The following is a 27,939-nucleotide window of genomic DNA, read 5'->3' on the forward strand; positions in this document are numbered from 1 at the left end:
AGGGGCAGTGCTACTGCTCTGCAAACAGCTGAACCCTTTGCAGGAGAGAGACGGGACTGACTGAGCACAATACAGCACGGACCCACTGTGGGAGAGAGACTGAGGAACAACAGTGCAGCCAAGGAGACCACAGAAACACTCTTGCCCCAAATCCCCAACTCTGCACAGACAGAGGAGAGAAAGAAGGCACAGAGACCGACAAAAGCATTCTTTGCTTTCAGTCTAGAAGAAAAAGGAAAGAAAAAAAAAAAACAATACATGGGCGGGATCATTTACTCTTAGATACAAAATCAAGACGAAAGCGTGAAATCAGTAAAACATCTCCCAATACAAATTGAGGGATTAAAGTGCTTCACTGCATGAAGGATAAATCCGTCTTGGAGAAGAAACAAGCAGAAACAGGATGAGAGCGACTCTGAGGATCACGTGGCTGCTACTTTCACTAGGTGAGGACTGTTTATGTCAAACACACGCACCTGGGATGAGAAACGCTATTTATTTGCTACTCTTGTTATTCAGCTGCTGGTGAGAATAATTGTGTATTTTTTTGCATTCTATCAGGTGAAATGTTCCCTAGTCTTTCTAAAAAGCTCACATGCAATGAAGTACATGTGTTCGTCTGTATCTGTACGTGTGCATCAGTTCTGAGAGGCAATGTTACTGAGGTAGAATGTGTGAGATGCAGCAACAGCTGTGCACAGATCTGAGGGAAAATACTGGATTGATTGATTGATTGATTTCTTTCTTTTTGTCAGCTTAGGGTGGTATCTTTTTATTTAGATAAACCGAGCTCATGTCGATGCGAAAGCAAAGCTTCCTGAAGTTAAATTCACCTTAAACAGATCTAAGTATAGCACTACTGCACGAATGTAAAAATCCTCAATTCAAATTCCCAATTTTGATGCCTCTCGATTGCTTTTTTGTTCTACAAAACTAACTAATAACTCTAAACTAGTGCTAGTGCAGGAGCACATTTCAAGGTAAATATACTTATTCTGCTGGTGAATGATAAATTACACATTTTTGTTGTTCATGCTCTGTTTTGTGTTGAATGGACTGGAATAGATTGTATAGTTTTCCCATCGTATGTTGTGTTAATATTGAGATAATAAAGAAAAAAATGCAATGATGTAACTGGTTGAGAATGCTGGGTGGGTTTCATTAAGAAATTTGGGGGTCTGAGGAGGGAGAGATGGGGCTGTCTAATCGTGCACCCTAATGGAAAAAGTTTTGAGAATTTCAATGACAGGGGCATTATTTGATAAGAAATCATTTTGTTTGATGAGTTTAAGAATAAATCCCTCAGATTTTGCAGTATCTTTCATTTTTGCTACTCAAAGTCTTGCATTTTAGATGTGCTATGCTTTATGTCTTGTCTCTGAAATTCTGAGTTTATAGTTGTAGCATGTTGTTAAAGTCATGTGTTATGGAAACAAACGGAAAAAAAACATACATATGAAAGTTAGTTTCAGTTTAATGCTGAAATTACAAGCAGCACAGTATGTTTCACACATTGTTTTGCATAGAAAAAAAGCACAAAATCCTTTCCGTTAAGAATAATGAACATTTACAGTTTAAGCTGAGCACAAATGCGGAATAGATACGGTGGCAAATCATTTTGCCGAATAAATGAATTGACAAATGAAATAAAAACATGTCAAAAGATCACAGTGCATGATTGATGGGGAAAAAAAATCTGGGAAAGAGCAAGTTCAGAAAATATCTAACCGAGTTAAAGCCAATTTGAATCGTTTTTTTTCCCCTCTTGGTGCCTTAAACTGTGTTAAAACAAATTTGTATATACCTTCAGCATCCGACATCCCATCTGCTTTCTCTCTTTGCCACTGTTCAGGATTCAGAGCTGAAATTTCTCTCCACAATCCCACAGCTGAGGGCTTTCAAATGCACCCCCCCTCCCTCCAAATACACACTGACATGCACGCACATAGTCAGCCAAGAGCTTTGCCCAGAGACATAAGCAGCCTGAATAATGAAGTGCACCCCCCCCCCCCCAACCCCCCCCCCCCCACACACACACACACACACACACACACACACACACTCTCCTCAATGGTTGAAAGGCAAAGAAAGTGTTTTTCTTTAATTATGCACCTGCTGTTCTCTCCCCAACTGCAGAAGGTGGATTCAGAGAGGAGGCCTTTATTTTTTGAGCGTGTGAAATAACATATGAAACAGCCCCACAAATTCCCTCTGAAGGTGGTCAGCACTTTCTTCTAAAAAACACAAGCCTCCCATGTTTCTGTGCGTGTGAATGCACATCTGTGCCTGTTTGTTTAACACTGTGATCCACGTTAACCAACCACAACACGATTATGAGGGAGTTTGCATTGTTTACTGTGTGTTCTATATCATTTTATTTTTCAAATTAACCTAAAAAATATTTCGGGTTCCCATTTTCTAAAAAGATTTTTGTTCTTTTTTTTTTTTTTGACATTATGGGTTTAGTCTGGGAAAAAGTGCAGTGGTGCAGATCCCGTATTCAATCCATCAAAAGACCACACGAAACCTGTTGATTATTTCTTAGAGGCTCAAAGATGCAAATGCTTAATGTTTATTTCAGCACAAAGGCATCTTATCTTACTCGGCGTTTTTTAAAAATTTTGTCTGAGCAGTTTTGTAAAATGCACAGAAAACACACGGCATTCAGTCTGCACCACTTTGCTTTGAACATTTTGGTTGTTCACATCATACATCCATCTCGAAAAACGCTCTGCAGGTATTTGCATAGATTAAAGATGACAAGTAGGTTCAAAGTACACTGTAACGAATTGCTGTATATTTACAACAGTATCCGACTGTATTTTACAATAATTGTTAAACACTGTTGAATATTCATCCCTCACATGTAAATTAACAGTTAAATCAGCCATTTAACAATAACAGTAGATAACTGTAATTTAACAGCATAAAACAGTATTTGGAATGAATTGCTGTCCAAATCCAAAATACGTTATTATACTGTTGAATAAATAACGGTAGATGCGCTGTAAAATTACTAAAACAGTGGCTGTGTTCGAAACTGCATACTACATCCTTGCATACGGCATACTGATCGATCAGACAGTATGCAGAGCGTTTACCCACAATGCATTTCGCTCCTGCCCGAGCCGAAATCAGCCGGCCTGAAGCTGGTTTCGCTTAAGCTCTAAACTCTGTAAACTTTAGCAACATTTGAAACATTTTCAGGCGAGAAAGTAGTCGTTTAGATCCCCAACGTGTTGAAAATCTGACAAAATACCGGCTATTTACAATTTTGTTACGACGAATTCGGCGCTACTAAAGCTAGCCGCAGTGAGCAACGCACTTCCGGTTATTTTCACAAAATAAAATACCCGTTGCCTTTTATCATAGGGAAAGCCATTAGGATACAATTGGTGCTTTTGTTTTGAAAACAGGAAGTGAACCTACCCTCGTTGTAGCTAGCTTGTAGTTGCCGTTTTGACAGGAAATGACGATCGGCGACGTCACGTTACGTTGCATCTTGGGTAGTTTCAGTATGAGTAGTAACCTCATGATGCATGCCCAAGATTTCAGCGAATCTAGTATGCATTCGGGAACTTTAAAAAAGTTTAAGTTAGTAGGAGTAGTAGGAGTAGTAGGTGAAGTAGGCGGTTTCGAACACAGCCACAGTTATCCTACCGTCATGTTGTGTAATCCAAAAAACGGTAATATACTGTTAAAATAAAAAACAGTAGTTGCACTGTAAAATAAGTCATTTCACAGGGAAATTCTTTACAGTGTAGCCTCAAATCAATTCCACAAATTGTGCAACTGAACTAATAAAGGTGACGTCACCTTTTATGATGAATAAATCAGATGCAACCTGGAGTTTAGGAGGAGGGTAGTGTCATTACTTATCAGTACCCTCCAGGACTTCCTAACCTCAACACAGACCGTTTTTTCTTAAATGTCTGCTGGTTCACAACTTGTACATTTCCTGCAAGATCACAGGCGGTTGAGGTTCCTGACCCGTCCGGACATCAGCGGCTGGGGGAGACTCTGACGTGTGGTGCCTGCAATGGCCAGTGCATGGGAGAGAAAGGAGAAACAATAGAGGGGGGAAAAACTTTATCAACATCCTGGCCCTCCAGGAGGGCGTGGTGGCAGAAGACGGCCTCATTTTTTATTTTAGACTCAGAATGCTGTTTACAAAGACTTCCACACTATTTCAAAGAGGGTTCACTCAGGGATCAGGATCTATTTTTTTTTTCAGACTTAAAAATGATTGTGTTAAAATTACGTCTGAAGTCATGCCATGATTCTTGTTCCAGAAAAACCAAAAAGGAATGCTGATGATTTTAACCTTTCCTTGAGTCATTACTGCAGTTTCCAGTGAACTTTGAGTTCACCCAATACAGTACGCTATTTTTTGATTGTGCTGCCGACACGTGCTGTCGTCCCACAATGCAATGGACAAAGCTGAAACTGGGTTTCACACAGAGCACATATTCAGGTTGATGCATTTATTTGTGGTATCTAATAAAAAATGTTTATCATGTGTAAAAACTTCTTAACATAAAGTTCCACTTGACCTAAGAATTCTTTCCAGACGTTTGAACTGCATCCAAAGTTGTTTTTTTTTTTCATTTCTTAAGGATTTGGTCGATAGAATATGGAGTTTGGTTTTGGTTGTATGTCTCTTTTTTTACTTTTTTCTCCTTCTGGGTTTTTTTGTCCCCGTGTTACAGCACTGAATGATAACATTTGGATGCCAATGCTTTTGTAAATCATCAACAAATTTCAAAATGATTCGCAGCTTGAAAATATTTGGACGTCTTAAGTAAGTTTGGATCATCTGCAAATTAATTTTGCAAAGTTCTAAAATCAACTGAACTGGAAAAAAATCAAAGTCTTACCAAGTATATTTGTCTAATTTCTAGTCAAAATATCTCATTACACTTAATATAAGACACAACTGCCTAACAAGTACTATTTCAGGCAGATATAGGGACTTGTTTGAAGACAATACATCTGGAATATCTTGTTAAATGAAAAAGTCTTGAAAACAAATTGTTTTGAGTCGGATTTCATATGAAACAAGCTTTTTTTGATATTTGAAGAGGTTTTTAAGCTAATTTCAAGATCACTTTTATCTCAAAAGTCCCAAATATCACATCTTATTTCAAGAAACCTTGACAAGCCGATTTTCACTAGTTCCACTGGCAGATTTTTTGGCTTATTTCAAGCAAAAACATCTTGTATTTGTTGTTTTTCTTGCTTATTTTTGGAGGGGCATTTTTTCCAGTGTGTAACCAGTTTGTTGGAACTTTGCTTATTTTTTAGATGTTAAAAGAGCTAAAGAGGTTGAAATACACAACTGTTTTTCCTTTGTGTCTGACTTCGAAGCCGTTTTACTGCGTAAAAAGAAAAAGTAAAAGATCACCAGCAAAGCCCTTCTTAGTCATAACACTTGGTTTTAAAACTTCAACCTTGAAAATCAAATAATATGCTCCCTATGAGGTACGATATGAGGAACTGTGTTTACTGTCCAGAGGTGATTGATCTTGTTTTTAAAGGCTAAGCATGGCTGGCAAACGGACACGTAAAGTTTCCTTTAGGGAGGAACCTCTGCTATTTACAAAACTTAGTATTTCATCACTGTCCAGAGCTTCAAACCAAGTCACTTGCCTTCACCTCTATTGTAACCCTGTACTCCCTCCATCCACCCAGCATGCCATGCTCCACACCCAGGTGTCCATTAATCAGTGCCGTGGCTGGTACTGTCATGGACCTACACTCACCTCCTCCCACTTGTTTTTTGCCTGTCTTCACATTTTCCTCCTGTCTCAGCACTCATTTCATCTGCCCCCTCACTTCTCAACCTTCAGAAAACACACCATACCGCTGTTCCATTAGTTATATAAAAAAAAAAGTGCATCTGTGCCCCCCCCCCCCCCCCCCCCCCCCATTCCCTTAAGGGATTGGTTTGGCTCTCATCCCTTAGGCATATTACACAGATACACTTTTTTTCTACTATTATTTAGTAGTTTTTTCTATAGCATATCAATACCATCAAATTTCCATTATCTATTATCATGTTTATTTTTTTTAATGATCATATTTGTATCATAATGAAACAATACAAAATGGTACCATTCATTTGTAGGTGTAGTTTCTTGAAGATGAAGCCACATACAGGATATCCCGCTCGGACCCAGAGGAAAAAAATACTTTAATTATTTATTTTTTATTTTTTAACCCCTTGTCCTGTCCAGCATTATGGCAGCAGAATTGTAATCTGAATACCGTTTATGCCAAACACATTTGCTATGCCAAGGGAAGCTTTATGAATGTAAAACGTTAATTCTAAGAAACATGCCTCAGTACTTTTTCATCATATGTCTCTTGTAGTGGGCATCTGGTGCTACTTAATCCCAGAATATAATGATTTAATATTGTATAGTTTCATTTGAACTTTTTGGTATCTGGGGGGCAAGAGGGTATCAGCGGGGGGTCGACTTGGACCCCCTGTTGCATGTTTCACTCATGACATGATGTGCAGAGAAGGCGGATCATTCCCTTCTTGAAAATGCATTATGCAACAGTGATCATTAATTGGTATTTGGCATGTCGTTAGTCACTTTACGGTCATGTTTGTGATTTGTTCACGAGCCATCTGTAAGACTTTTGATTCTGTGTGATTATTTGGTGAGGATGTGGCCGCTTGAAAAAAAAAAAAAGTCAATGTTTTGTCTCATAGATACTGAAGTAAACAGTGGTGGAATAAGTCTAGAACTGAGATTAATCGTAATAAGACAGTCAGTACTCTTCCATAGTATTTGTTCAATCGTGTTTTTTTTTCTCATCTCACTTAGGTGCATATCAGGCCATAAATTGACTAAGAAGCCCATCCCATGATAGCTATGGAGACACACAAGGTAGCAAAATCCACAGCCTGAACTGGTAGTCAGCCCTGATAGTTTGTCGAAAAGCGTTGGAAATCTTTACAAATTGAAAGCAGGTTCCACTGAATAACTGATAACTGATTGAGTGGGCTTTTTAATCAAAGGGACTCTCGCTTGATTTATCTCTTATTCCGTATAGAGATAATATATGATTTGCAGCTGCCCAGTGGTATGAATGGGAGAGATGGAGTGGGGTGTTGGACGTGGGGAAGGGAGGGGAGTGACACCACTTTAACATTGAACTTTTAACATTGAACTGTGTGACTTACAGCTTGTATAAACATACATACCAGTCTGGTTTCCAAGGGTAGGGAGTGTGTTGTTTGTAGATAATGTCTCAGTGTGTGTGAGTTCAGTCATTTCCATGTGGAAGCTAGATTTATAGCATCTCGAACCCCTCTTCACTTTCTCTCCCCCCCCCCCCATTCCTTCTCTCTCCACCCTTTCGCTTGCCTCACTTTTATTCTGGCAAGTGCTTTTACATTCACGGCTCCTCACCTCCCGCCGCTGAAGCTCACATTGTAAAGCAAGTATACCTCCCTTCCCATTCTCATCCACCAACCCCCCAGCGACCCACCACAGAGAGAAAGTTTAAATGCCTCTCTCTATAAAGGGAACTGGGGGCAGCCCTAAAGAGGCCCCCCCGTCTTCTGCGTGAGTTTGCATTTAGGGAGAAGCGCATCCTTGCGTGGCCACACGTGGGCCCAGGGAGGCCTTTGTGTGGCGTGCCACCAAGCTAACGGGGCACCCATGTCCCCGCAGTGCACTGGAGCAGCTACAATTATTTATTTACTCTCTTTTGTTTGGCATACGCATTTTCTTTTCAAGCAAAAACGTCTTGTATTTGTTGTTTTTCTTACTTATTTTTGGAGGGGCATTTTTTTCCAGTGTGCCACAGGAACAATTGTCACTCTTTGCGAGCACCATTTTCAAACTTTTGCCTTTCATGCCCATTTTATTCAGCTGGCGAGAAAAGGTGCAAGCCGGTTTTAGTCAAACGAGCTTGAGAATAAACGAGGAAAAGAAGTCGTAATTGTAAGGATAAAGCAGTGAATTCAAATAAATAAAAACTCAACAAAAAGATACACGTCAGCTCAAATAATTACACCTCCACCTTGATGCACAAGCATCAAGGAAGACCTCCAATTTTCAATTGGTGTGACTACAGCTGAAGCACACTTCTTTTCACCGTGGTTCGTGTACTGTAGCTCAAACCTGCTCTTCAGACAGATTTGCAACACTGAGTCAGTTGACTCATTTGCACCCTGCAACTGACTTCCCGCTGTTTTAGAATGCAGCAGAAATTCAAACAATTATGGTCTGAGGGAGGGAATCACTTGGGTCCTTAAAGGGGGCCTTGGAATAAGCAAAAGTGAATACTTTAGCTGGAAATATGAATTTCTTTTGCCATATTTTGCTAAATTTACTCCCAAAAAGTTAAAAGATTATTGTGATATTGTCAGGTTCGTCTCTGAAAATGTTGTAGAGTCGTCACCTTATTCTATTCTCTGAGATTACGTGTGATCATATTAATGAAATCGGTAACTCTGTTAAGATTAGAAGACTTTCGTTGTCATAATTGTTATCATGTCATCACAGTGTTAAATAGATGGTGTAGGTAATGGAGCGGTCGTGGTTAACAAGTTTAAAGCAGTAAATTGAGTTAAAACTGGGTTAAAGTCAGATGTTTTGTTGATCCATCCATCAGTGCTCACACCATCCTTTTTGGAGATTCTGTGGCTCATTTTTGCTGGTTTGTTGTTTTTTTTCATGCTTTTGCTCTCACCACCCGACTTCCCCCTTGGTTCACTTAGTTTTTAATGGCACCACTGGACCAGAGTCGATGTCATTTTTACTGAAACTTTATGCATAATCATACTTTTGCCGGTTATTGTTGAAATAGTGTTGTTTTGTAAGTAGAAACTAAAATTACATTTAACCTCCTGAACTGAAATGCTAAAGGATGATTTATTTTTCGACCAGGGCTTTTCAAATTCTGAGATGGTAAGCCTCTCCTCAGATAAAAGACACTCGCTGTACCTTTTCTCTTTCGCTAAAATTTCCAGAATTCCATCCTTTGAAAGGTCTGTTTTTAAAAGAAACTGGTGTTTCAAAGCATGTACAGGAGAACTTCCACCTTCCAAAGTGCCGGAAGGTTATGAAATCTTTTGATGACAAATGGAATCATAATTTCCTCACTTTCATTCACCGAGCCTCTCCTGAAGTTGTTTGGAGTCCCTTGGGAGGCCAGCCTTGCACTCAGATAGCAGTATTTGCTCAGTGCCTAAAACAGACCTGCTACCTTCCTTTTTTTAGCTGAACTTTTTTCCCAGTTCTCTCCATGTTGAAATCTGTTGGGTCTTGTTCCTTTTCAACATTTTCACAGGGTGACCAGTCTCCTGTGCCCACACTGCCTGGGTCACACTTTAAAAGCAGATTAAAAGCAGTCTCTTACGGGCAGACAAATCTGAGGGTATATACACTCTCAGAAAATAAAGTACAGAATTGAACCTTTAGGGGTACGATGGCTTGTCACTGGGGCAGTACCCTCAGAAGGTATAGTTTTGTACCCTTGTGGTTTGTACCTTACAGAGACCAATCTTGTACCTCTGGTGGCAATCTTGTACCCTTATACTGAAGTAGCCTAACACAGACTGTCTATTGCACCCCAGCATGTGGAAAAAAAGGTACATATATGTACCTTTTACCACTTGAGTACATATATGTACCTTTTGGACCCTCAAAAAGGTACATATATGTACCTTTAGGTCAAATAATTAACCCTAGGGGGTAAATTAGTATAGATTATACCTCAGGGGACAAAAAAGGACTCATACTGTACCCCTATTTCACTTGAAATGGTCTATTTCTTACTAGTGCCTCTAAACTCTGCTCTGTAAAGCACAAACTGCATCCCATCCTCCCTCCCCATCTATTGTTGAGCAATGTTTTTGCCCAAAGAAGCATGTTATAGGGCCACCCATGCATGGGCCATGACAATTATCTGCCATTTTCTCGAATGAACAGATCTCTGATGGACGTAATAGAACAACACTTTGGTTTAAAGGCAGTCAATGAAAGATTTTCACCAATGATAGAGGAGTCATCCAACAACAGTTTGACTGCTTGCCCTTCCACATGTCAAAAAATAGCAAAACACTAAACCCTACATTGTCCTGGAGTCTGAATGATACTCGATGTATGGAATATGACTTTGGGAGTAAATGAGCTGATAGCTGTGTCTGTGTCAGAGGAGCTTTTTTTCCCCCCCAACCATACTGCCCCATAGAGACGTGTTTGAGTCCTTACAAACAAAAGGAGTAAATAAATACATATACCAATATAATTTAGGGCTGGGCGAGTTAACTCGTTGTTATCGCGTTAACGCATTAATTATTTAACGCTGACAAATATTTTATCGTGCATTAGCGCAGGTTTTATTATTTATCTTATTATTGTAAAAGTTGCTCACAGGCTTTTATTTTGTAAAAGTCTGTTGCTGTCTGCTGCAGAACCAGAAAAGAAAGTAATCGGCAGATCCACCAAACATGGAGAAGGGTACAGAACTTTTAATCGGCCATTTTCATTTTAAAGTTCTTCCAGACGGCGGAGTCGACAGAACCAAAGTCATCTGTAAACACTGCCAAGTTGAATTGTCTTCTCAGCGTAGTAGTTCCAGTCTAAAATATCACTTAAAGGCAAAACACACAACTGATAGCAGCAAGTCATTCAAGGAAACAGACAGTGGAGCGAGGCTTCTACATAAAAACTACAGAAAGATGCTGATGTTAAAAGTGTGTTTGCACAACAAATGTTATGACACTTTCATTCATATGGCAGCACATTTAAAATAAAACTAAATACTAAAAGCTATACACTTCTTTTGAATTCATTTTTGGATTTTGCGTACTAATGCGATTAATCGCGATTAATCGTGGAAATCATGTGATTAATTAGATTCAAATTTTTAATCGTTGCCCAGCCATAATATAATTATAAATGACTAGGTACACATTATCATGAAAATCAGTGTCATGGAATTCAAAGAATATAAAGTCACAGTCCCACGCATGCTGTAGGACTGACAGGTAATATGTAGCTTTCGGTGGAACTGTTTGTTGTTTTAGAGACTTCTGGAGCACAGGTTTCCTCACAACCAAAAAATATTGACACTGGTCAAAGCTATAAATCAAACAAAGTCCCACATCAACTGAGATGTTTCCTGTCACTGAAGGGAGCTGAGAGGTAAGAAGAAGAGCCAGGGAATTGAGGAAAAAGTCAGTTCTCACACCCTCTGCTGTTTGACCCTCGCTGGGTACACCGGAGCACTAACAGGGTCCACACTCTGCTGTAGCATGCAATCAGCTGGCAGGAATGAGATCTACACATTCAGACTCATGGAGGTAGGAAGCAGACCGAGGTCAGGGAGTACAGAGAGCTGCGAGCCAAGAGGCTTTTATAAAGCAGGAAATATTTGAGGCAGACTGAGGCACTATTTTTTGCTTTCTGAATGTGCATAGCAAACAGTAACAGAAATTCCCCTCGTGAACTTGTGTATTCATTATACTGGAATGTACATAATTCACAAACATCTTCGGAAGCAGCATATTTCACATTCAACACTTAGTGATAATGAATTTAACTGTTTCATGGTCTTGGCCCCTTTAAGTGGCCGCAATGTTTGATGACGTTTTGTGTTTGGTTTAGCCATATTGTCAGCGATATTGAAGTTTTTACCTGTTCTGGACCTTGAATAAACAGCACAGTCAAGCGTGTGCATTCTGTGGAAAATCGCACCTTTCTGGTCTTTTCAATTTCCCACAATGCTTCATTTGATTACATATTAGTATAGTTACTTGTATTTTGTTTTGATTAGGACACTGTTATATTCTTTTTGTGATATCTAATTCCCACCATGGCATGATTTCACAAATAACCACCTGTTTGTTTTTTTTTTATTTTTATTTATTGACTCATTTCAATTTACGCGTCAATCGGTCACTATTGCACTGGAAAAAAATCAAAGTCTTACCAAGTATATTTGTCTCATTTCTAGTCAAAATATCTCATTACACTTAATATAAGACACAACTGCCTAACAAGCACTATTTCAGCCTGATATAGGGACTTGTTGGAAGACAATACATCCGGAATATCTTGTTAAATAAAAAAGTCTTGAAAACAAATTGTTTTGAGTCACATATCACATGAAACAAGCTTTTTGTTTTTACATTTGACGAGGTTTTTAAGCTAATTTCAAGATCACTTTTATCTCAAAAGTCCCAAATATCACATCTTATTTCAAGATATCTTGACAAGCCGATTTTCACTAGTTCCATTGGCAGATTTTTTTTGCTTATTTCAAGCAAAAACGTCTTGTATTTGTTGTTTTTCTTAATATTTTAGGAGGGGCATTTTTTCCAGTGTGCTCTACAACGCTGTAGATGAATATTGTAATATAGTAACATTTTATTCTGTTTTATTCTACATGGGCACATAATTTGCAATCAAAAGCTCTTAAAAATAAACAGTCCTTTCAGTCTAAGTATATGTTTAGAAAGAACAGTCAGTGAGTCCTGTGACATCTTTTACAGAAAACATATTTCTGTAAAAACTTACATTTCTAAGTGTCTCTGAACAAGATACTTAACTGTGAATGCTCACACCAGCATAGTAAAAAGGTCGCTAACTTTGACTGATGTGTGAATTTGTGTCAGGATGAGGATGAAATAATTGTAAAGCACTATAGACCATGATCTAAAAATGCCACCCTTTTATCTGCGTGCACCAAGAGTCAACTTCGTCTGTTTTTACCTTATTATGGCTAATGAATTAGCAAACTGTTGGCTGCTTAGACATAGAGTAAAATTTGCTATCCTTTGCAATCACGTTTAAAGATTTCCCTTTTAATTTTGTTACTCATTGCGAAATATCCAGCTTTTTAACAGCCCCATATGTGTCTGTGTTCATTAGCTAGTTGCTAACAGACGCAAAACTAGAGAGTTCCTCCATTTCAACTTTGTTTTTATATTGAGAACATTTTTATTCTTATTTTATCTTAGCAACTTTTGATAATGCTTCATCTGTAGAACTGGAGAGAACTGAGTTTAAGGTACTTATTTGGAAAAGGTGTTTCAATCTCCCCAAAATGCCACCTCCATCCTGTGTTTTTTTTTTTTTTTTTTTTTTTTTGCATATTTATTTTATATGATCTTATTCTATTTCATTTTTAATCCATTTTATTTTACTGCTCTTTTCAAATGAAAACGGGTGCTTTGTCTGCTATTAGATGCTGGCTAGGCAGTGAAGGGTGGGTACATGATAAAAAAAAAAAGGAAAATTAAGAAAAAATATAATTTGTAGACAAAATAAATCAGGGCCATTAGAGTTAACCAAAAGTGTAAAGTTGTGAGGTGAAACAAAAAGAGTGACCCGGAGGCTCAAGAGTTCATTTTGTGTACATTTGTCACTGCCAATGACGCTTTCCAACATTTGACCTATTGTTAAAAGAAAATATTGATATTGAAGAGCAGTTTTAAATGAGTTTAGAAATAGAAAAAATACTTTATTTATCCCCCAATGGGAGGAATTCAAATTTGACCAGGTTTACCAAGTCTCTGTAGATGTAGGAGTAGAAAAACACAGTATACCATAAGTTTCTTTGACAAAGTACAGCACCAGTACTGCAGATAGTATGCATGTGTGTTTAAATCTGTTTTTCTGGCAGATGTGTGGCAAGGAATGTGTGGGTGAGGTAAAAACAGCCTTGGTACTGATAAGAGCAGGGCTCTACGTGTGCTGTCGCCCGCTAAGAAACAGATGCATCAGTGACAGCTCGTGTCAGGCGAGGTCATGCCAAACCAGACATTGCATCTTGGAGTTCATGTATATACATACTTTTAAAAAGCAATTTTTTGCGAATGTATCTCGCATTTCTGGGTCAGTTGTTATTCGGATAGGAGCACAAAACAATCCAAATTTCTGGGAAGCCATGATACAAGTTGGAAGAACAAGATATGTAAGAATATCAGGGTACAAAAGGATTATCAAAAAGTAAAGTAAAACACATTTGAATACTTTGCTTAATAAAAGGGGCTCATCTGAGTGATGAACCTTCACACTCTTACTCTCTTAGTAATAGTATTGAGGGCAGCAGGCTGACGGCTGATAATTCATGTTTGTTAGAGACAGAGACAAAGCAGGCATGGCTCCACCAGCCTCCCCTTAAGCAGAACAGAGTTCTTATCTGCTAGTGCTGAATTCACATGCAATGCAAATTATGAATCTGATGGGAGGTTACTTGAAATCTTACTTCTCACATGTTCAAAATTTTTGATTCAAGCACATTTCATGTATTATCCTTTTTCTTGGCCCAAGCTTTTGAGGGTTTCTTTTATATCAGACAAAAAAAAGAAAAAGCAGTGTCAAGGATTTTTGGAAATATGTTTAACATAAATTGTTGTGAGTATTTATGAATTCAATGGCTGAATTTTTCCCCCCATGTTTTCATGTTAATTTTAGTTATGTACTAACAAATTTGCATCACCAACATGTGAAACTCCACACAGAAAGGCTCCCCTTCCACTGAGATTCAAATTGGGAACCACCTTCCTCTGGGCTAATCTTGAATTCATGTGTGTGTCACATACAAAGTAAATCGGTGAATGTGGCATGTAGTGTTAAAGCGCTTTGAGTGGTAAACTAGACTAGAAAAGCGCTATACAACTACAGTCCATTTACCATGTTTACGCAAACATTAGACACTTAAGAATTGGATGTGAAGAGGTATTAAATTATATTAATGAAATGTCATTTAGGATGGCTACGTCTGGGTAATGTGTCAGCTCACATGTACAACATGCTCAAGGGGTGGGGTCAGGCTATTGTTTTCAAGCCATTGAGTCTAGAGAGGATTGTTCATGGGGCACTCAAAACAGGCTGCAGTCATGGGTGTGGTGCCATCAAGTTCATTGTGTGCAGCATCCTGTCCTGCTCGTTATAAATAGAGAAACAGAAGAAGATGGAGAGTTGGGGCTACAGCTTATGGCTGTCTCAACGGCATGAAATCCAGGTGCAGAGATTGCATAGGTCACACCGCAGGGCTTTTGCATTACAGTCCACCTACAGACCCTAAAACAATTATCATCCAATGTGCAGTTTCAATATTCTAGCGTTTAATGTTTTGATATTGCCGTCCTACTACATGCCCGCTGGACCCTGTTCCTACTAATCTATTCCAGTCCATAGCTCCTACTGTAACTGCAGCGGTCACACATGTGATTAATGCTTCACTGACATCGGGCACATTTCCTACCACATTCAAGCAAGCTCGGGTTACATGGCCGCTCAAGAAACCTTCCCTCCCTCCAACTCACGTGGAGAACTATCGTCTGGTCTCTCTTCTGCCGTTTCTGTCTAAAACCATTGAAAGGGCGGTCTTTAAGCAGGTGATTACCTCTCACAACACAACCTCCTTGATCCAAACCAATCGGAGTTTAAAAGTGGACACTCCACTGAAACGGCTCTGTTGGCTGTGACAGAAGCCTTAAAAGAAGCCAGAGCAACAGCAAAATCATCAGTACTTATCCTGCTTGACTTATCGGCTGCGTTTGACACTGTCAACCATTGTATCCTTTTGTCCGTACTCTCCAGCATGGGCATCACAGGGAGAGCACACTCCTGGTTTGAATCATACCTCACTGGTCGGTCATTCAAAGTATCTTGGCTTGCTCCCACTTCTGCAGCGCAACACCTCGCCACAGGGGTCCCCCAAGGTTCCGTACTGGGACCTCTTCTCTTTGCCATATACACCACCTCACTGGGCCAGATCATCCGATCACATGGCTTCTCATACCAATGTTATGCTGACGATACCCAGCTCTATCTGTCATTCCCACCTGACGACCGCATGGTCTCATCACGAATCTCAGACTGTCTCTCTGACATATCGAAATGCATGAGAGCCCATCACCTGCAACTAAACCTCTCTAAAACTGAACTGCTTGTCTTCCCAGCCAAACCAACCATACACCACAGCAAGTGCATCCAAACTGAATCCCTATCTCTTGCTCCATCAAAGGTAGCTAGAAACTTGGGTGTCATGATTGATGACCAACTAACCTTTAAAGATCATGTTGCCTCCATTGCTGGATCGTGCCGCTTCGCATTGCCAAACATAAGAAAGATCAGGCCATCAAGAAACTCTTGAAGACCCAGCTCTTCAGAGAGCATCTCCTACCCTAACACTTATCCTGTACTTCCCTACCCCCTCTACTGCACTTTCTCTTTCTGTATTTCCCTCTATGCCTGCACTCTATCTCTACACTGTCAGCCATGTCACCTCTGACAGAGCTGACGAGTGGTTTCCTTCTATGTAGCTTATTGTTAGCTTTGATGTTATATCCTCATTTGTAAGTCGCTTTGGATAAAAGCGTCTGCTAAATGCATAAACATAAACATAAACATATTGAGATCTGCAGACGCAGAATTGTTTCCAGGAAAAATATTCAATAAACCAATATACATTTCATGTACCAAAAAGCAGAATGACAATGGTAGCATTTGCTGTGACTGATGGACATCGTAGCATTTACCTAGAAAGGTTTCAAACTGTTTTGTTGGAAGATTAAAATAGAAATTCAAGTAAATGATGGGGTGACATTCTTTAGACGACCAGAGACTCCTGTTAGCACTACCCCCATTTGATCAATGAAAAAAATGGCTCTTGTAGATTTTAAACTTTAAGATTTTTCATAAATATTTCAAATCAGTTTTATGATTTAATATTTTCCTTTGGGATTAATAGAGTCTTTACATTTAATTCAATTTTCATTTGAGTTGATGTTGAGTTTAAGAGGCTGTCTTTGCCATTGTTTAGTTTGTTCTCATCTCTCCTTCTTATCTGTGTGCTTATGGTCATGTTTTTTGTCTTTCTAGGCTTCCTGTTTGATAGCATCCATTCACAGAATGACACTGTTGCTATTGCCTTGACAACAGTCACGTCATCACCACCTCATAGCACAAGTGTAACTATTCCTAATGGGGTCAATTCAGACACAACAACTGGAGCAACACCTGTTGCAGCAACTACTATTGTTAGCACACCAAAGCTGGAACAAACAAAGCCAACTACTGCAGCCAGCGTGTTCACCACTCCACCATCAAGGACAACTGTGGCAAACAAGGAAGACCTGAGTGCATCGCACTCAACCATTGGTGGAAATTACCAACAAATTCCTTCTGCTACTACTGGTGGCCATCATTCTTTGACAAAAAAGGATTCTACTACTGCTAGTGCCAGCAAAGTAATCACAGACCACACACCACAGGCTACAACAGCAGCACTGGAATCTGTACCCACTAAAGCCCCTATGCCGTCTGTTACGCCACCAAAACACAATGGCAATTATGGGATTAATGATAATATAACCACAGTGGCTTCAACACTTACCCCTTCAATACAGCAAACAACCAGTAATTTCATCTCTACCGTTTCACCGACAAGCCAAGGAGATATCAAAACAGGTAAAGATTGTTCTTTGTCCACTCTATCTCCTGTATTCCATCATGAAAATAAGACTCAAGTAGCTGTGATTTGAACTTTTCCCACCTTTATTGCTTGGTAGCTTTTTGTATGTGTCTTGATAAGTAGAGTAATCTTTTTGTGGCCCTATGTGCAAAATGACTCACCGAAGCTTGGTTGCCAGGTCTATGGTTTTCTCGTAGAAGTGGACTACTTTTAAAGTGGCTAATTGAGTTTTATTTGTTCCCTGATCAAGTAGACTGTTTACTGTATCTTACATTTAAAATCACGTGAATAATATTAATCAATAATGCAAATGAAACCATTAACATACAGCAAATCCTACCTAGATGTCTATAGATCTTATACCTGTAGACAAACAAGATACCTACTTACAAATATAACGTGACCTGCTCCAATGCCCTCTGCTGACTTACACTTGGCTATTGAGTGCAACTTTGTAGCTAGCTCAAAAGGACTGACATGTTTTAAACAGTTTTCGGTTAAAGCCAGCATGCGCATTTATAAGATCAGTTTATGATCTATTTCTCGCGCTACCTTTTTTCCATGCCATCTGTGTGTTCTCACCAACAAAAGATTGGGATGATCAGATCAAAAAATACTTAAGATGACGACTTGGCAGAGTTTTATGAATATGGACAAAACCAAGCCACTATGGAGCACCATGACTTTGGCTGTCTGTACTGCTGCCTCTGCTCTATTTCATCAAAATCTCTTTACACAGACCCAGGGGTCTTCAACGTTTTTCAGGCCAGGGACCCCCAAACTGATGGAGAGTTGGAGCAGGGACCCCCCTACTATTTATATGGCATACAATTGTGTTTTATATTTAACGGGGCCTAGTGCCGTGTATAAACATGGCTACTCTGTTATTGTACATTCAATACTAAGCTATTCAAATAATACACAGGTTAATATATTCATGTTTTTATTTTAAACATGTGCAAGGTACAGGATGGCCGTGCCTCTGCCATTTATAAACAAACAAAGTGAATCCTCAAACCATCTGTGGATGGCACACGTTTGCACAAAATTTGTGAGAAAAAACTGTTTGAAAAAAAAAAGAAATGTTAAAAATAGTCTAATCAACCAAAGATTTCGCGACCCCCCTGCAGTACCTCTGCAGACCCCCTGTTGAAGACCTCTGCACTATGCAATTTGAGACAAAAAAAAGAGATGAATGTTATGAAACCACTCCTGCTGCATAATTAATCTCTCCATCATTTTGACAAACTGATATGCAAATTTCTGTCATGCAGTTCTTTATAGTCAAAGAACATATTTTTCACATTTTTGCCAGTCACGTTGCAATTTGATTGCAACTGCTACCGAATCATGATATGTTATAATTCCAATGAGATATCTAAAAATCAAATTTTGACTTTTCACAATTCTCGCTCTAGTTATCTCAGAGTCCCCTCTATTATCTTTGAATAACTCGAATTAGGTTTAACTAGATATTCTGGAACTGGAGTTATGACTACTCAAATCAATGCTGATATCTTTCATTTCCATGAAGTCCAAGACCAAATGTCATTACAGATATCTTGAACTAGAGCATAGGCTAGACAAACTGTTGTTGTAAATATCTATTGTTATTTCCAAGCTACAACAAGTGGGATGCAGGAGAGGTGGTTTGATTTTCAAACATGCTATGGCATGGCTGTCACTTTACCATTTTACCACCATATCAGAGCAGCCTGAGTCAAAATTTCAAGTTTGACGGGCTTTTTAGTGCTGTAGAACATGCACAGCGGAAGCGTCAGTACATTGCTCGGAAGGTTAGATTTGACCCTCTGTTTTAACTGTGATTGAAAAAACTTTTCATTGATCATTAAAAAACAAACATAAAAAAAAAAAAAAATAGCAAGTTTTTTTTCGAAAAGTCTTGGTTTAAAAGTCAAGCATAAGGTTAAGCATAGCCAATTTTTATTTAGCTTTTATCTCGAAGTGTCGCTGGACTAATTATTGCAGTATTGATTAAAGAAGTAGCTTATAACAGCACACCTTAACATGTCAAGCAATGGTCTCTATGAGGCTGATTGGCTTAGAGGGATCTGTATAAAAATAAACAATCATGTCATTCCTGATTAAAGGTATTTCGGCAGGTCCCACAACAACCCCTAAGTTGACTCCATCTTTAACCTCGAAGCCGTCTGTGATCCCAGGGACTGTAACCCCCAACCAGCCCAAGACAGGACCAACCACTGGAGAGCCTTCACATACCAAAGTTGAAGCTACTTCTCTGCCAAACATCAGCACCCCTACCACCGTCACAACCACCACGATGGCTCAGTTAAACAGTTTTTCGGTAAGAAATACTATCATGTTTGTCTGCCTTTACTTTTTGCAGTAACATTAAGAGACACCACAAATGAATCGTGTTTGATATACTTTTTTTTTTTTCCCTTTTGCAGTATTCTTTACAAAGTGGGCAAGAGGTAAGAGTTTGTCTTATTTAAAGGTGTGTATCTTTAAATCTTTAGAAAGCATTTGTACTTGCACCTACACACACAAGCGAAAATACAAAAAATTCTGGTTTTGACCCTCATCCAACCTTTGCTGTTGTCCTGTCGAAGGATGGCCAGCCCACAACCTTTCAACTCCTTTCTTTGGTGATACTTGGTGTTTGCATACTTGATACGACAAAACCAAGGCACAATAATGCAACATACAACTAGGCTGGCCCTCTACTTTAGACTGTTGTTTTTTTTTTTTTTTTTACGTCATTGTGCTACTTGATGTAGTAAGAATGGGTAATTGTACTTAGGCATGCTACAGACCATTATACCAAATCTTGTTGTAAGCAAGTGCAAGTGAATGGAAAACTCACAGCCCGAGACTACACACCCTCACTGGGTAATGTGAATCACAAGGTATCCCTTCCCTAAAACACAGTACTGTGCATAATTCTAGAGACATGTTATTTTGAAATATGCAACTACTAATGGATATATAGTATACGAGGCAAAAACACTGTTGTGACAAGCTTGAAAGTCAATATTTGGTATAAGCACAACAACACAGTCTACACCTTTTTCGACTAGCTTTCTTATAGTTCCTTGAAGTAGTCTTCAGGAATAGTTCTCCAGGCATCTTCTTAAGATGGCTGCCATTTTTAAACGATAAACAGCCCACCGTGCTGAGCTGTGCCAAGTTTTCAGCTTTCAGCATCTTATTGGAGTAAGAACACTATTTTCTGTCTGTCTGTTTTGCATTTTTTTGTCAATTTCACTAAAGGAATGGGGATACGTTGCTTTTGTTACAAGTGCAGACAGATACAATTTAAAATGTGTTCTTTGTAACTAAGTAAAATTTTATTTGTGTCGCCCCTTTCAAAATAAATGTCACGAAGTGTTTCACAATAACATTCTAGAACATAAAAACAAAACAAAAATGTTGTTAGGTGTAGACACAACACTGGTTCATCCCTTGAGTTGAAGTGCTTTTTTATTCTTGAATGATTCATTGGTCAGTGTATTGTGGTGGAACAAACAAACAAACAAAAAACATATTAATAGCCTAATCATCAGGCACAAGAAATGGACCAAAAATGAGTGAAAAGGCAGCCAATGTCTACAGAACTTTGAAAGACATTTAAAAAGCCTGGAGAACTACTGTAAAGACCACTTTAAAAGATTACAAGAAAGTCTGGCAGCAATGAAGCAAAAAAATAAACAACAAGGGGTGTCTAAAGAGAGTATACACTGATTGATCATAGGTTTTTACTTCTAAATGGAACCATGATTACAAAATTAACACAATGCTGTAATTGATAAGATGCAAAACTAGTGACTGAAACCATACCTCACAAGTGAAATATTGCTTATTATGTAGATGTTTGGTGCTGGGCCATTAGGGTATACCCTTCTGGGAAGTTATCTGTTACACAAGCTTAAAGGGATAGTTCGCCTCTTTTCGCATGAAGCTGTATGACATCCCATATTAGCAATATCATTTATGAACATTGACTTACCCCCCGCTGGGTCCTGTGAGCTGAGTTCCAGCCTCGTTTTGGCGTTGATGAAGGTAGTCTGGCTAGTTGGCTATGCTTTATTTTTGTGCCCCCAGCCAACTAGCCGGACTACCTTCGTCAACGCCAAAACGAGGCTGGAACTCGGCTCACAGGACGCAGCGGGGGGTAAGTCAATGTTCATAAATGATATTGCTAATATGGGATGTCATACAGCTTTATGTCAAAAGAGGCGAACTATCCCTTTAAGATCAAGTCCAGGAGCCAAAAGCATTCATGGTACATGTCTGGTTTTAACAAATGAAAATTGCTTAATTGGAAGGGATCCTTTGTAAATGTCTTTTGAGCTTTACTTTTGGCCTGTCTATAACCTAAGAGCTCACTGGCAATTATTCCCATTTTAAAACATGAAAATATTAATCTGACAATAATTTAGGGGGGGGGGGGGGGGCAGATCTTATCACAGGACAAGGGTCTAGTGAATTTCTAAGCATTTGGACTCTGAAGAAGAAAAAAAAAAGAAAAAAAATCAAGGATTCCAATGTTAGGGTGGAAAAACTGTCTTAGTGGAATCTTTTCCTGCCTTTCACTAGTTTCCTTTGTTCCCACACCTCTTTTATACACCCGCCCTCCTCTATGACTGCCTACGCAGTCTTCGATAATACATAAGAAATAATCAACACATTATCGTACAGGAAGAATTCACCCCCGGTTCAACCTTCCAGTCCTCAGTCTGGAAATGGAGCAGAAGCATTTCCTCTTGTATTAAAAAAAAAGAAGAAAGAAAATACATTACTTTTGAGCACAGGTATTTAAAGATGCATAATTTTGCCCTCAGACACAGGAAGAGAAAGAGCTGGTGAAGTTGTGCAAGCATCTAATGTCAAACTGGCAAGATGGAACCTGCCATCTGACATGGCAGCAACACAATAGCAAAGTACAATTTGTCAGTGTGGAGATAAATGGCACAGGTAAAGCAGCCTACACCATTTAGGAAGTAACAGTTCTCTGGTTAAATAACATTTCATTCTGCAAACACGTTTATTCTGATGTATCTGACAGTGAAGGCCAGCCTTGCAACCCAGTATTATGAAGAAATCACCAAGGTAAGGACTTGTACAGTTTACGAATATCATGTTTCAGGATTTGTGCAACAGGTCCGTTAGTGATAAGCTTCTCGTTTTGTCCATTTGTAGAAACCAACAGACAACAAAACCCTGATAGCTATCCTGGCCTCCTGTGGAGCCCTGCTCATTATGATTGTCATCCTTGCCGTCTGTGCCTCGCACCACCGCAAGCCGTTTAATGAGAACCAGGTAGGCGGACTTTCCTCATTCAGCAAAAAGGCACTATATTTTCTGTTGGGAATGCTTCAAAGTAAAAAAAACCCATTGCTGCAGCTTATTAACCTTGTTGACATAGTCCTTGTTTCCAATATAATTTCTATTATTATTAATGTGTAGCTCCAGTGATGGCAGTTTTCAGCAGTTTGCTACTTTTTTATTTTATTTTTTTATTATTTTTTGGGGCTTTTATGCCTTTAATGGACAGGACAGTTCAAGAGAGACAGGAAGCAGGGGGCAGAGAGAGGGGGAAAGACATGCAGCAAAGGGCCGTCCGATGCGGGATTCGAACCACGCAATTTGCTACTTTAAAATTTGAATAGAATTTAATCTAATATCACTTTATTATTTCTGATTGTTCTTTGAGTCACTTTCTCTGATGCAGTTTGCACACTCTAACACTTATATATAACATCTTGCTGCAAAAACTGAAGAACCTAAGATTGCTCAATAAGAAGAATATTCTCAGTCTCTTCTTGTACACAGGCTCAGCATTCCTGGTTCACTATCTGTAGTCCTGCACCACCTCCGCTTCCTCTCCCAGGAGGGAAACTGACAGTTGTTTCTTTTGTCTTGTTTACATTCAAGATTAGGTAATTGTTCCTACACCGTGCCAAAACGTGGTCCAGCAGTTCCCTGCACAAAGCCTCTTGTTACGCTTGATAAACCCAACAACTGCCGCGTCACCAGAGTATTTCTGGAAATGACAGGACTCTGAGTTGTATTGAAAGTCTGTACGGAGTGAAGACAAACAGAGGTATTAGTCCTCCATGGTGCTACTGTGCTGCTGACCACCTTCTCAGATACAAAAACTGTGCTCTGTTTGTCTTTTAGTTAATAATCCAATTGATTGTGGAGGCTTCCACCTCTATTTTCTCTAACTTCTTGCTTCACAGTACAGACACAATTGTATTTAAAGCACGGGAAAAAAAAAAATCAAAGAACATGATCCTCACAGTGCTGTCTGTTTTGTTTAGATGAGACTGGGTGTGGGTTTTCAAATTTGTATTTACTGTATCATATATATTTCACGATATGATACATCCATCCATCCATTTTCTATAGCCCCTGAATCCGTCGGTCGGGTCACAGGGGGGCTGGAGCCTATCCCAGCGCTCATCGGGCGAGAGGCGGGGTACACCCTGGACAAGCCGCCAGTCGATATGATATATATATATATATATATATATATATATATATATACGTAACATACAATGTATTCAAATAACATATCTCAAAGTTTGATTCAGACAAGCTTCTGTAAGAATGACTAGTAAATCAACTTTTCACTTACCATAATAATGAAGACAAAGTTGTCCATTACTTTGTCTAGAGACAAATTTGGTTAAGTTCTATGAGTTGGGATCATTTTATGACAAAAGATCATCCTCAGTTGGAGTTGTTAAACATCATTGGGTCATAAACTGAGATGATTGATAGAATGGGTAGAATAGTTATTTAGTTCAGTTCAATAGATTTCAATTTTATATAATCTATTGATTTTGGGGCTATTTACACATGGCTGCATGATGCTGTGGTGGTTTGCACCATCGATTCTCTCTGGGTACTCAGGCTTCCATTCACCGCCCAAAACATGCATGTTAGGTTAATTGGTGACTCTAAACTGACCCTAGGAGTGGATGCAAGCGTACATGGTTGTTTGTCTCGTTTGCCTCTGTGTGGCCCTGTGATGAATTGGAGAAATGTACAGGCTCCATCCCCCCCCCCGCAACCCTGAATTGGATTAAGTATGTATAGAAAATGGATAAACGGTTGGCTATTTCCAAAGACAGAAACACAGCTACTCTACAGTTGGATAAGAAAAAAAAAACTTCCTTTTATGAGTAATAAACCTCCAGTAGAACCAGATTAACAGGGGGTGAGCATCTGCCTCAACAAGTTGGTTTGAAGCACATAGCAAGGAAGAAAAAAATGGCTCGAGAAGTCTTTCTTTTTATTAGATCTCATTTAGAGGGGCCTTAAAAAGAAAGAAAACTCAAAAATATTGTCTGATAATTAGTTTTTTTCTATTCATATATATTTATATTATATTCGTTATGTTCATTACTTCAAAAGTAAGCACTACTCTGCAACCAGGATAGACAGGCTGCCTGTCACCCTGCTTCACCTCGATTTACTGTACTTCAGATAAAGCTATATTCATTTGGCTCAAGGTCAGTAGAAGTTGGCAATTCTCACAAAGCAAAGTCGTTACAAACAAAGTGTATTTGTTCTGTGAACTCAAAAAACTGGACCTGGCGACATAACACAATGGTTAAAATGCCTCTTTCTAAACTTTTTGACTGTGTTCTCGGCATCAAATGGTTTATATTTTGTAAATGAATACGAGTACGTCGGTGAAGAGTGAAGACACTGAAAAATTTGATTGATTTTTTGCAAATTTTCTTAAAATGCTCTTTTGCTGGGCCAGAATTTTGCAAATTTTGTAGCCCGCGTTCCAACTCGTGCAAGTTTTCTGAAACGTTTTAGAGACGTTATCCTCTTCGTCTCCACAGCAGCACTTGACGGAGGAACTACACACGGTGGAGAATGGATACCATGACAACCCCACTCTGGAGGTGATGGAGGTGCAGCCGGAGATGCAGGAAAAAAAGCTCGCGCTGAACGGCGAGTTCAACGACAGCTGGATTGTTCCCATCGACAACCTGATGAAGGACAGCCCCGATGAAGAGGACACCCACCTGTAGGACGGGGCAACATCCACACCAAAAAACCAACAAAACAATCCCCACAGTCATCTTTAAACTTCTTACTAAACCCACTTCACCCACAGAAGACTATACCACATAGAAATACAGCTTAGAGAACAGACCAGATGCCAAATAAATCTTTAGGACCTGCTCTGTTTAATGTATTTCTGCTGTTGTTTGGCACAACAGTCAAATACAGCGACCTGTTTGGCGATAATCTACTAAGTCAATCACCGATGCGTTTATATTTGATATGTATGACTATATCATTTATTACATCTATACTTCAAACTCAGAAAGTGCCTGAAGAGTATTGCACCTATTATTTTACTGCACTCAAGAAAGATTTGGATAGAGGCACCTGTAAATAGTAGTACTAGTAGTGCTTCATTCCAGATGCGAGCAAGGAGGGAGCCAGGTAATCTTGCAAATTGATCCTTTTTGCAGAATCATTTTATCTAGAGAAACAGAGGTGATATCAACTGCCTCAGAAGCCCTAGAATTACTTACTTAGGCAGAAGGCTTCAGGATGCTTTAAAAAAAAACCATCCAGGATATTTTTAAAATGGCTGCACTGCACATCTAATAAGGATGCTTCTTGTGACAAATGGGTTAACAAGAACACAGGAAATGATGAGCTAGTATTTAAAATGCAACATACTGACACAGACATGTGCAGAAAAGAAGTATTTCATGTGGTTGTCATGCTCGTTGGATGTGTTCATTAGATTAATATGTCAGCCAGGATCAGACACTTCACCTTTTACCTTTCATTTAACAAAGGGGATTTCATTTTGGCTGTCCAGTCAGGGAAATATCACTAATATTTCTTTAAAAAAAAAATACATAGATCACACCTTTTTGCAGGATAAAACGTCTTCAATTAGCATAAAGTTGCATTTTCAACCAGAGACCCATTTCTCACAACCAGTTTGTGAACTCACAAGGATCACAATCTGTGACAGCACTGTGAATCCTGCAGGTTTGTGCGGTCCACGCATATAAATGCTGTGCTTTAAAAACAAAACTAATATTCTTTATAATGAAAATATACATATATATCGATATGATATTCAAGAAAATAACACCACTGCTCAATTCAGTGTGAGCAAACTTTAGATAAAGATGCGGAAATGGCATTTACTTCTCTACTTGCACTACTGTCACATTGAATCGGAGCACATCCGGTTCATTTTCATAACATGTTCATGATAGGTTACCTAGTGTTGATGTTGAAAGCATTAATGTATAAGGAACAACTTCCTCCAGAACTCAAAGATCACACCTGCTTCTTTAAATAAAACCTTTTTTTCTGTTCAACATTAAAAAAAACTGTCATACAGTTCAGAAGTCAGGGAAATAAACTCTTAAACACTTAATTTACATTCAGCAAGGTCTCACAGCTACTATGAATTCAAAGGAGGGTAAATGAAACCGTTTGCAGTCGCAGGTTTTAATAGTTCTAATAGTTTCGACAGATTCTTTTTCAGTGTAACACATCACTCGGGAAATTTTGCAGCAACAATGAGATGCCGTTCCTGATCTGTGAGATAAATATGTTCAAGGACTACAACAACTAACAGAATGTAGTTGGCAACAACTACTTTCCGCATCTGGACAATACTTAAGTTGTGTAGCTTCCATGATGAATTTGAGAATAGTGGTGGCAGAGACGTATGACAAATTCACAATATCCATCTTTTACATAACCATTTATTAACTAAAACAACAAGGTGTGTAGGTAGTTGTTTGAAGGAGCACTGTACAAGATGAAGAATACTTGCTTTAGAAAAAAAGCTTTTACTTTCTCTCGTATTAATAGTCAATTAATTGAGAAAAATGATTGACAGGTTATCAAAACCAGTAATTAGCTGTAGTCTTATTATAGCCATGTTTCAATGCAACAAACTGGACACAAAGGGACTTCTAATGGTTTATTGTGTAATTGTAATTACCACTTGTACCACAGTTGCTGCTGCAGAGGAGTCTCAGTGTGGTGACGCCAGGTTTTCAGTTTTAAATTTGCAGAAGTTACCTGCGACCCATAAAACTGCGATGGACGCTTCCAACAGCCAACTCCTTCCTCTCCCAGGCTGGCTGAGACGCGGAACATCTGAGAGTCAACTCGTGTTTTAGTCTCGTTGTCCTGCACAATGTCATTATCAGTGATGGGGGGGGGGGGGGGGGAATAAAATCAATAGAGTAACAGAACAATAACAAGTTCTAAACACTTGGGACAATGAATAACACTGGAAATGTTTTCTGAAAGCAACAAAAATCTAACACTTTCCTGAGTCAAGGTGCCAAAAGGTGCTCCTGTTGGCTGGTCATTGAAAAGAAAAGAAAAAAACAAAACAAAAAACAAACAAACAAAAAAAAAAACAAGAAACCCACTGGATTGAAGTGTTTTTTGTTTTTTTGACATGGCCAACCTGTAAATAGA

At 39.0% G+C, this 27,939-nt stretch overlaps 1 protein-coding gene across 3 annotated transcripts; it reads left to right on the forward strand.

Annotated features, from left to right (window-relative positions):
• On the forward strand, positions 1-27,862 carry podxl (podocalyxin-like). 3 transcript variants are annotated; one of them, XM_075471970.1, is made up of 8 exons: positions 1-446; positions 16,863-17,450; positions 19,566-19,780; positions 19,887-19,910; positions 22,281-22,413; positions 22,505-22,548; positions 22,639-22,758; positions 25,305-27,862. In XM_075471970.1, exons 1-8 carry the CDS (start codon positions 404-406, stop codon positions 25,491-25,493), a joined length of 1,356 nt encoding a protein of 451 aa, XP_075328085.1. In that variant the 5' UTR covers positions 1-403; the 3' UTR covers positions 25,494-27,862. The 3 variants fall into 3 exon arrangements, with proteins under 3 accessions (XP_075328085.1, XP_075328087.1, XP_075328084.1); XM_075471972.1 differs by having other exon boundaries at positions 19,578-19,780; positions 25,302-27,862; XM_075471969.1 differs by having other exon boundaries at positions 2-446; positions 25,302-27,862.
• Positions 27,863-27,939: the final 77 nt, after the last annotated feature.

The sequence above is a fragment of the Odontesthes bonariensis genome, chromosome 8 (genome assembly GCF_027942865.1).
Source record: "Odontesthes bonariensis isolate fOdoBon6 chromosome 8, fOdoBon6.hap1, whole genome shotgun sequence".
Lineage (NCBI taxonomy): Eukaryota > Metazoa > Chordata > Actinopteri > Atheriniformes > Atherinopsidae > Odontesthes > Odontesthes bonariensis.

Bases quoted from the DNA above. Each gene is read 5' to 3' on its own strand.
- podxl (XM_075471969.1), top strand. From the start codon at position 404: ATGAGAGCGACTCTGAGGATCACGTGGCTGCTACTTTCACTAG. The intron at 19,911-22,280 runs GTAAGAGTTTGT...TTTTGCCCTCAG, and splicing joins CTTTACAAAGTGGGCAAGAG to ACACAGGAAGAGAAAGAGCT. The intron at 22,759-25,301 runs GTAGGCGGACTT...TCGTCTCCACAG, and splicing joins AGCCGTTTAATGAGAACCAG to CAGCACTTGACGGAGGAACT.